The sequence below is a fragment of the Leuciscus leuciscus genome (assembly GCF_965113295.1).
Source record: "Leuciscus leuciscus genome assembly, chromosome: 12".
Classification (NCBI taxonomy): domain Eukaryota; kingdom Metazoa; phylum Chordata; class Actinopteri; order Cypriniformes; family Leuciscidae; genus Leuciscus; species Leuciscus leuciscus.
In genome coordinates this window covers 42,263,072-42,274,409 of record NC_138736.1, presented here as the reverse complement: position 1 = coordinate 42,274,409, position 11,338 = coordinate 42,263,072, and the positions used below count along the sequence as shown (strand labels likewise).

General features: G+C 43.5%; 1 protein-coding gene across 2 annotated transcripts in view; it reads left to right on the top strand.

Moving 5' to 3' along the window:
• Window positions 1–3,019: 3,019 nt before the first annotated feature.
• The window catches only part of ctss1 (cathepsin S, ortholog 1), a 15,095-nt gene continuing 6,776 nt past the window's right edge, over window positions 3,020–11,338 (top strand). The window contains exons 1-3 of one of the 2 annotated variants that reach the window (XM_082186565.1): window positions 3,032–3,292; window positions 4,574–4,698; window positions 9,207–9,329. In XM_082186565.1, the coding sequence (XP_082042691.1) occupies window positions 4,576–4,698; window positions 9,207–9,329 (246 nt within the window). In that variant the 5' untranslated portion in view covers window positions 3,032–3,292; window positions 4,574–4,575. Of the gene's footprint in view, window positions 3,293–4,573; window positions 4,699–9,206; window positions 9,330–11,338 lie in introns of both variants that reach the window. The other variant, XM_082186566.1, reaches the window with a different exon arrangement.

Genomic DNA, 11,338 nt, shown 5'->3' with positions numbered 1-11,338 from the left:
ATTGAAAATACGGCCAATGGAAACACGGCAATTTCACAAACAGTTTCTCCGCTCGCATGAGGTGTTTTTTCAGGCAATTCGAAAAATAAATATTTTGCAAAACTGCAATGGAAACAGTTTTTGCGCATTCTCATATAAGACAAAAGAATTACAGGAATAATGGATTCTAAACCTCAAATAAATGCCACAATCAAGACCTGGAAGCAGAAATGAGGGAGAAACACCCAGAAACTCCTCATATGTGCCGCTCACAAGTATAATAAGGGTCGTTCCTTCCATTAATGCTTGGAAAACACACATACGTCTCCTTCCATTAATAATAATGGCTAGTGCAGTGGCTGGGATATAGTACATAAACCTACCAACGTCCGTTACCATGGTTTTTTAATGATTTTACTGATCGCCGAGAGGAAAAATGTAGTTTTAGTTGCATAACATCGGTTTATGGAAACGCCATCATTTCGCAATAGTTTTTTGTCGACATTTAGAAAAAAAACGCAAAAGTTTTGCACAAAAATGTAATGGAAACGCACCTTGTGATGATGTTTATGAAGCACCGGAGCCTGTTGAAGAGCCAGACCTCTGGCGTTCTGTCAGGATGAGCGACTGACTGGACTGGATGCAATTGTTAGACATTATTTTTGACAGGCTCATCTCTGATGATTGTTTCTTTGAAATTAATATATGGTGATGAATGACAGAAAAATGGAACATATTATTTGTTATTGAAATCTGTTTGGGGGATTATTTCATGGGGACAAGATCATTATTATTTATATTAGATTTTTTCTTTACTGTACTGAATAGCTTAACTGGTAGCCTATGTCTACTTTATCTACTTCATCATTGTTACAACGGTTACACAAGTCAAGTGCAAAATATAAATAAAAGTATGTACATTAAATGACACAAATGTATTATTTGACCAATTTTAAAGTTTTACTACATTTTCTTCCTGGAATCCACCTTGAAATCCTTGGGATCAGGATAATCCTATTTTTTTGGATCAAAGTTATCCGAATCCTACTGACAAGTTCTGAACAACACAAACTGAAGGTCTGATCCAGATTAAAACTAGGATTGGATTCCGTGATCTAATCTGATCTCAGATTCCTTCTTTCCCTTTTGAACAACCCATTTTCAAGATTTGATCCAATCCGATCAGTTTACCTTTGAACACCTGGCCCCAGAGAGGGTTAAACACAGAGCTGCCAACTCTCGCGCATTCACCGTGAGACTCACGCGATTACACTTTCACACACTCTCACGACACACATCCATGTTCTCACGCACAGAAAAATCGCGAAGTAGAGAGGACACGGAGACCGACAGACTAGACAGAGCAGGTACTTATGATAGAAAAAAATCTCAGCTCTCAGATTCTGGCAATTTTATTACGAAATTCAAACAATAAATACCGTTTTGCCGCTTGTAAATGTGATTGCCAGATCGCTAGCGGCACGTGACCCGATCATCTCTACTAGCTAATAGTAAATAAACACGAACAATGTTGAAAGATACAGTACAACTTACCGAAATGTATATTCCTCATACATGATATCGATCAATCAGTGTTTTTCATCCGCGGGAAGGGGTCAATAAAACAGCTGGAGAACAAGTGTCACAACATTTACCTCAGGAAAGCCTTTTAATGACCACAATATGGGCTATAGCACGTTAGTTGGCTATAGAAAAAAAGAGCTATAGAGAGTATTTTGCTAAATATGTGCACTATATTACGTATTTATTATATTTTGCCTATCTTGTGTACCTAATATTTATCCAAATGAGTCAATATTAAATCAAATCACAAGAATTTAATTTAATTGAAATTTGTGTCAAGCAATAATAAAAAAACGTAGCTTACCAGAAATTGTAACATGTTGTCACTAAACCTAATAAAATTCAGTTTAGTTACTAAAATGTTTTGACAATCACAACAATACACTTATGACAATTTAAAAATGTATTAATGCATTTTGCATGACAGGGTCAAAAATATAAAGTTCCCAATTATTCTAATCTGTACGGTAATAGCGACTCATTTGGATTTGCCTCAGTCCTCAGCAGTCGCTCATAATAACAAGTCGTCTCGTAACACATCAATGTTATTTTAAATTAAACGAAACGAAATGACAATACGGAGATTAAAGTAAAGTTGTGGTAGAAATTACACTCAAACGGTAGGCCGATGTTTCGGGAGCCGAAAAAAAGGAAGAAGAGAAAGCCAGCTCAAAGTAAATGTTCTGACTGATGAATTTTAAAGTCTGTAGCCATGATTTATTCCATATATTATTTGTATTTTATTGTATTTATTCGTGTTTCATGCATATATAGGCTATCTATTTAGTTTAATTTTTAAGGTCACTTGCACTCTTTGCTAATTATAATAGTAAGCGAGTTTTAACATTAAAAATGAATTAAACAACAAATAAATATCAGGGGTTCAATAAACAACCCAATGTACTGGGTAAAGTTAGCACATGTGTTCTGTCACACTCACCCAGCCCTTGGGCTAAACACAACCACAGCTGGGCTGTCCTTAAACCATGTGTTAGTGTTACTTTACTCCACATGCATGTTGAACGTTTTACACTTAATAGCCTACACATAATATTGAAATTGTTATTTTATGTGCTCTCTTGTCAAGTTGCTATGATAGTTTTTACATCAGTGCATGGGGTCCCACAACCCCACGGGCCGGGAGTGAGTGTGTGTGTGTGTGTGTGTGTGTGTGTGTGTGTGTGTGTGTGTGTGTGTGTGTGTGTGTGTGTGTGTGTGTGTGTGTGTGTGTGTGTGTGTGTGTGTCTGTGTGTGTGTGTGTTTTACAGTAACACACATGACATGTGCAGCGTCAGTAACACACCCGTCAGCATCAGCGCTGCTGTCTCAGTGTCACACACACTCCTGCGGGTGTCAAACGTCTGAACACCACTAACACACACACACACACACACACACACACACACACACACACACACACACACACACACACACACACACACACACACACACACACACACTTTAATACTTCCAGAGGTCTGATCCCTGAACTCACCAGAGCTCAAACATCAGCCGATGACACGAGAAACACACACTGATAATGAGGTTCACATGACAGACAGAATCACACAGAGTCGCGCTGGAAACCAGAGAAACACAAACAGAAGCGGAGGACGAGTGTGTGTGTGTGTGTGAGTGTGTGTGTGTGTGTGTGTGACTTCCTCTTTCAGAAGCTGTTAAAGTGAAGGCAGAAAGTGTGTATGTATCTGCTCTTCTCTCTCAGACGCTGGTAAGATCATCATCTTTCACTGCTTCTGTCAGACTTTACTGTAATATCTGTAGCGCTTCAGAAAACACTGTTTACTGTACAAACATCTGGTAAAGAAATGTGTTCTTACATACACTCTTAATCACAAACATCCTCATAGCAGACAGGGAACGTTCTCTCTCAGTTATGCACACGTTCTTCCAGTAACGTTCAGAGTTATCTGCTCTTTAATAATGTTCTCTAAACATTAGAACAAAAACATTATCATACGTCGATCATGGAGCGGCTTCTCTCAAATGTTTTATCTGGATGTTCGACTTAAATGTTATTAGTTTCAGAATGTTCAGATTCAAAAGTAACGTTCCATAATGATGGAATAATGATACAAATGTAAATGTTCCCTTAACGTTCACAGAACCAGGAGAAAACGTTTAAAAACTGGATGTAGTGAAGTGTGTGTATGAGAGTAATATGAGGAAACTAACGGGTTCAGGATTATTGATAAAATAAGTACAAATTCATAAATGCAGAACAGGACAGTCAAATAAAGTAAACATTCAGAAATAATGTTTTAATAACTTAATGAAATATTGTTTTTTTTCCAGCTCGGTTAAAGACATTTCTTATTAATATCTAATGTATTAAGTTGAGAAAACACCCCATATACTGTATATATATCTTCAGATGAAAAGTTGTTCGTCAATCAGATGTTTCAGAAATACGTCTATCTGGCAGAAATACCGTAGTACAGTACTGGGTAAAATAACATCTCAGTCTTTCTGCTTCAAAATGTCATGTTTAATTGAATGTTATTTGCTATTTCTTTATAATTAATTGTGAAATTTACTTGCAGTTTCTGAGTGAAAATTATTTTTCATTTTTCAATATAATATTTAAAATAATATTAAATAAAAATAGAATGTTATACTATTTAAAGTATACTATTAATTATATTTATATGTATATAATATTATATAGTACACAATAAGTTAAATATGTTATATAATAAATTGTCAAATAAATAATGATTAATATAGTATGTGATATACAGTAGTCTAAATACCATATGAATATGATTATTATGTATTTTTATTTAATGACGATTTTAATTACTGTAATTTGTGAGCAGATGCTAATAATGACACTGATTAGCATAAACACGAGTGTATGATGCAGTGATGCTGGTTACGGGTAACAGTGCTTTAGTGTCTCTCTCAGAGAACATCACCAGCACATATATAAACATGTCAGTGTGTGTGTGTGTGTGCGTGTGTGTGTGTGTGTGTGTGTGTGTGTGTGCAGGTATGCTGTTCATCAGGGTTGTTCTGGTTCTTCTGTGTGTGACTCTGGTCTGTTCTGAGATCAGGCGTCTGACAGATCAGTGGATGGCCTGGAAATCTCAACACAACAAGAGCTACAGCAACACAGTGAGTACACACACACACACACATATGCACACACACACTCAGTCACCTACTCACTCACACTCTCTCGCTCTCTCTCTCTCTTTCTCTCTCTCTCACACACACACACACACACACACACACACACACACACACACTCACTCACTCACTCACTCACACACACACACACACACACACACACACACACACACACACACACACACACACACACACACACACACACACACACACACACACACACACACACACACACACACACACACACACACACACACACACTCACTCACTCTCTCACACACACTCATGATGAATCTCTCTCTGCTTTGTTTGACCCACTGAACTGAGATCAGCAGAATGAGGTTTGTGATGTTCGACACCTGAGCTCTTCACTGACACTCTAATGTCATCAAGCACATCGTTTAAATCCGAGCCTCGGACGAGACACAATCACACACACACACACACACACACACACACACACACACACACACACACACACACACACACACACACACACACACACACACACACACACACACACACACACACACACTGCAGGACCAACAGAGCGTAAAACGATTAAATAACGGCAGCCAAGCAGGACTGTGATTGGACATCACTAATCTGAGCGAGGACTGTAAACCCAAGCTGTCATGTGTCGTGTCTAGTGCACACTATACAGTGAGGAATCATGGTGTGTGTATCGTGTCTAGTGCACACTATACAGTGAGGAATCATGTAGTGTGTGTGTGTCGTGTCTAGTGCACACTATACAGTGAGGAATCATGTAGTGTGTGTGTGTCGTGTCTAGTGCACACTATACAGTGAGGAATCATGTAGTGTGTGTGTGTCGTGTCTAGTGCACACTATACAGTGAGGAAACATGTAGTGTGTGTGTCGTGTCTAGTGCACACTATACAGTGAGGAATCATGTAGTGTGTGTGTGTCGTGTCTAGTGCACACTATACAGTGAGGAATCATGTAGTGTGTGTGTGTCGTGTCTAGTGCACACTATACAGTGAGGAAACATGGTGTGTGTGTGTGTGTGTGTGTGTGTGTGTCGTGTCTAGTGCACACTATACAGTGAGGAATCATGTAGTGTGTGTCGTGTCTAGTGCACACTATGCAGTGAGGAATCATGTAGTGTGTGTCGTGTCTAGTGCACACTATACAGTGAGGAATCATGTAGTGTGTGTCGTGTCTAGTGCACACTATACAGTGAGGAATCATGTAGTGTGTGTCGTGTCTAGTGCACACTATACAGTGAGGAAACATGTAGTGTGTGTGTCGTGTCTAGTGCACACTATACAGTGAGGAATCATGTAGTGTGTGTCGTGTCTAGTGCACACTATACAGTGAGGAATCATGGTGTGTGTGTCGGGTCTGGTGGGTGGTGTCATGGTAGGGGTGGTGGTGGCGCAATGGATAAGACACATGCCTTTGGTGTGAGAGACCCGGGTTCGAATCCACTGTGAGACACCAATGTGTCCCTGAGCAAGACACTTAACCCCTAGTTGCTCCAGAGGCGTGCGACCTCTGACATATATAGCAATTGTAAGTCGCTTTGGATATAAGCGTCAGCTAAATGAATAAATGTAAATGTAAAATGTGTCTAGTGCACACTATACAGTGAGGAATCATGGTGTGTGTGTCGTGTCTAGTGCACACTATACAGTGAGGAAACATGGTGTGTGTGTCGTGTCTAGTGCACACTATACAGTGAGGAATCATGTAGTGTGTTGTGTCTAGTGCACACTATACAGTGAGGAATCATGGTGTGTGTGTCGTGTCTAGTGCACACTATACAGTGAGGAAACATGGTGTGTGTGTCGTGTCTAGTGCACACTATACAGTGAGGAATCATGTAGTGTGTTGTGTCTAGTGCACACTATACAGTGAGGAATCATGGTGTGTGTGTGTCGTGTCTAGTGCACACTATACAGTGAGGAAACATGGTGTGGTGTCGTGTCTAGTGCACACTATACAGTGAGGAAACATGGTGTGTGTGTCGTGTCTAGTGCACACTATACAGTGAGGAATCATGTAGTGTGTTGTGTCTAGTGCACACTATACAGTGAGGAATCATGGTGTGTGTGTCGTGTCTAGTGCACACTATACAGTGAGGAAACATGGTGTGTGTGTCGTGTCTAGTGCACACTATACAGTGAGGAATCATGGTGTGTGTGTCGTGTCTAGTGCACACTATACAGTGAGGAAACATGGTGTGTGTGTCGTGTCTAGTGCACACTATACAGTGAGGAAACATGGTGTGTGTGTCGTGTCTAGTGCACACTATACAGTGAGGAATCATGTAGTGTGTGTGTTGTGTCTAGTGCACACTATACAGTGAGGAATCATGTAGTGTGTGTGTCGTGTCTAGTGCACACTATACAGTGAGGAATCATGTAGTGTGTGTCGTGTCTAGTGCACACTATACAGTGAGGAAACATGTAGTGTGTGTCGTGTCTAGTGCACACTATACAGTGAGGAATCATGGTGTGTGTATCGTGTCTAGTGCACACTATACAGTGAGGAATCATGGTGTGTGTGTGTGTGTGTGTCGTGTCTAGTGCACACTATACAGTGAGGAATCATGTAGTGTGTTGTGTCTAGTGCACACTATACAGTGAGGAATCATGTAGTGTGTGTCGTGTCTAGTGCACACTATACAGTGAGGAATCATGTAGTGTGTGTCGTGTGTCGTGTCTAGTGCACACTATACAGTGAGAAAACATGTAGTGTGTGTGTCGTGTCTAGTGCACACTATGCAGTGAGGAATCATGTAGTGTGTTGTGTCTAGTGCACACTATACAGTGAGGAATCATGTAGTGTGTGTCGTGTCTAGTGCACACTATACAGTAAGGAATCATGTAGTGTGTGTCGTGTCTAGTGCACACTATACAGTGAGGAATCATGTAGTGTGTGTGTCGTGTCTAGTGCACACTATACAGTGAGGAAACATGATGTGTGTTGTGTCTAGTGCACACTATACAGTGAGGAATCATGGTGTGTGTGTCGTGTCTAGTGCACACTATACAGTGAGGAATCATGGTGTGTGTGTCGTGTCTAGTGCACACTATACAGTGAGGAAACATGGTGTGTGTGTCGTGTCTAGTGCAGACTATACAGTGAGGAAACATGGTGTGTGTGTCGTGTCTAGTGCACACTACAGTGAGGAAACATGGTGTGTGTGTCGTGTCTAGTGCACACTATACCGTGAGGAATCATGTAGTGTGTTGTGTCTAGTGCACACTATACAGTGAGGAATCATGGTGTGTGTGTCGTGTCTAGTGCACACTATACAGTGAGGAAACATGGTGTGTGTGTCGTGTCTAGTGCACACTATACAGTGAGGAATCATGGTGTGTGTCGTGTCTAGTTCACACTATACAGTGAGGAAACATGGTGTGTGTGTGTCGTGTCTAGTGCACACTATACAGTGAGGAAACATGGTGTGTGTGTCGTGTCTAGTGCACACTATACAGTGAGGAATCATGTAGTGTGTGTGTTGTGTCTAGTGCACACTATACAGTGAGGAATCATGTAGTGTGTGTGTCATGTCTAGTGCACAATATACAGTGAGGAAACATGTAGTGTGTGTCGTGTCTAGTGCACACTATACAGTGAGGAATCATGGTGTGTGTATCGTGTCTAGTGCACACTATACAGTGAGGAATCATGGTGTGTGTGTGTCGTGTCTAGTGCACACTATACAGTGAGGAATCATGGTGTGTGTGTCATGTCTAGTGCACAGTATACAGTGAGGAAACATGGTGTGTGTGTGTGTGTGTGTGTGTGTGTGTGTGTGTGTGTGTGTGTGTGTGTGTCGTGTCTAGTGCACACTATACAGTGAGGAAACATGTAGTGTGTGTGTCGTGTCTAGTGCACACTATACAGTGAGGAATCATGTAGTGTGTGTGTCGTGTCTAGTGCACACTATACAGTGAGGAATCATGGTGTGTGTGTCGTGTCTAGTGCACACTATACAGTGAGGAATCATGTAGTGTGTGTGTCGTGTCTAGTGCACACTATACAGTGAGGAAACATGTAGTGTGTGCGTGTCGTGTCTAGTGCACACTATACAGTGAGGAATCATGGTGTGTGTGTCGTGTCTAGTGCACACTATTCAGTGAGGAAACATGTATACAGTGAGGAAACATGTAGTGTGTGTGTCGTGTCTAGTGCACACTATACAGTGAGGAAACATGTAGTGTGTGTGTGTCGTGTCTAGTGCACACTATACAGTGAGGAATCATGTAATGTGTTGTGTCTAGTGCACACTATACAGTGAGGAATCATGTAGTGTGTGTGTTGTGTCTAGTGCACACTATACAGTGAGGAATCATGGTGTGTGTGTCGTGTCTAGTGCACACTATACAGTGAGGAATCATGGTGTGTGTGTCGTATCTAGTGCACAGTACACAGTGAGGAATCATGGTGTGTGTATCGTGTCTAATGCACACTATACAGTGAGGAATCATGTAGTGTGTGTGTGTGTGTGTGTGTTGCAGAGAGAGGAGCGCCACAGGAGAGCCGTCTGGGAGCAGAATCTTCTGGAGATCCTCAAACACAACGAGGAGACGGCCGTCGGTCTGCACACATTCACACTGGGACTGAACCAGCTCAGCGACATGGTGCTTTATCTCTCTCACACACACACACACACACACACACACACACACACACACACACACACACACACACACACACATTAATAAAATATACATTTAAAATAAATAATTTTAAGTAACAACTTCTGTACATAAAAAACATAAAAGTGCAGAATTCAAGCCATATTAAAATATAAACAACAAAATAAAACTGACTAAAATAAATAAATAAATCACAAAAATGTAATTTTAAAATAAAGAAATAATTCTAAAATAAAAAATACCATCCATCCATCCATCTTCTTCTGCTTATCCGGGGCCGGGTCGCAGGGGCAGCAGTCTAAGCAGGGATGCCCAGACCTCCATCTCCCTAGACACTTCCTCCAGCTCTTCCGGGGGGACACAGAGGCGTTCCCAGGCCAGCCGGGAGACCTCCAGCGTGTCCTAGGTCTTCCCAGCCGCTTCACACTCGGCTGCAAACCGTCACAGTGCATGCTGAAGGTCCTGGTCTGATGGGGCCAACATGACAACATAATCCGCAAAGAGCAGAGATGAAATCGTGTGGTCTCCAAACCTGACACCCTCCGGCCCCTGGCTGCGCCTAGAAATTCTGTCCATAAAAATGATGAACAGAACCGGTGACAAAGGGCAGCCCTGCCAGAGTCCAACATGCACCGGGAACAAGTCTGACTTACTGCCGGCAATGCGAACCAAGCTCCTGCTCCGGTCATACAGGGACCGGATAGCCCTTAGCAAAGGGCCCCGAAACCCATACTCCCAGAGCACCCTCCACAGGACGCCACGAGGGACACAGTCGAATGCCTTCTCCAAATCCACAAAGCACATGTGGATTGGTTGGGCAAACTCCCATGAACCCTCCAGCACCCTGGAGAGGGTATAGAGCTGGTCCAGTGTTCCACGACCGGGACGAAAACCGCACTGTTCCTCCTGGAACTGTTCCTCCAACCGGTAGTCCTTCTCCACCGAACTCCTCCCAAGCCCGATTTTTGGCCTCCACAACCACCCGGGCCGCAGTCCGCTCTGCCTGCCGGTACCCGTCAGCTGCCTCAGGAGTCCCACAAGCCAGCCAGGCCCGATAGGACTCCTTCTTCAGCTTTACGGCATCCCTTACTTCCGGTGTCCACCACCGGGTTCGGGGATTGCCGCCTCGACAGGCACCGGAGACCTTACGTCCACAGCTCCGAGTGGCCGCGTCGACAATGGAGGTGGAGAACATGGTCCACTCGGACTCAATATCTCCAGACTCCCTCGGGATCCGGTCAAAGCTCTGCCGGAGGTGGAAGTTGAAGATCTCTCTGACAGGGGATTCGGCCAAACGTTCCCAACAGACCCTCACCGTACGTTTGGGTCTGCCGAGTCTGTCCAGCTTCCTCCCCCGCCATCAGATCCAACTCACCACCAGGTGGTGATCAGTTGACAGCTCCGCCCCTCTCTTCACCCGAGTGTCCAAGACATACGGCCGGAGGTCAGATGAAATGACCACAAAGTCGATCATTGACCTCCGGCCTAGGGTGTCCTGGTGCCACGTGCACTGAAGGACACCCTTATGCTTGAACATGGTGTTCGTTATGGACAAGCTGTTACTAGCACAGAAGTCCAATAACAGAACACCACTCGGGTTCAGATCAGGGGGCCCGTTCCTCCCAATCACGCCCCTCCAGGTGTCACTGTTGCAACCCCACGTGGGCGTTGAAGTCCCCCAGTAGAATGACGGAGTCCCCAGTCGGAGCACTTTCCAGCACCCCTCCCAGAGACCCCAAGAAGGCCGGGTACTCTGCACTGCCGTTCGGCCCGTAGGCACACATGACAGTGAGAGACCTATCCCCGACCCGAAGGTGCAGGGAAGCGACCCTCTCGTTCACTGGGGTGAACTCCAACACATAGCGGCTGAGCTGGGGGGCTATAAGCAAACCCACACCATGGGCAACTCCAGAGTGGTAAAGAGTCCATCCTCTCTCAAGGAGTGTGGTTCCAGAGCCCAAGCCGTGCGTGGAGGTGATCCCGACTATCTC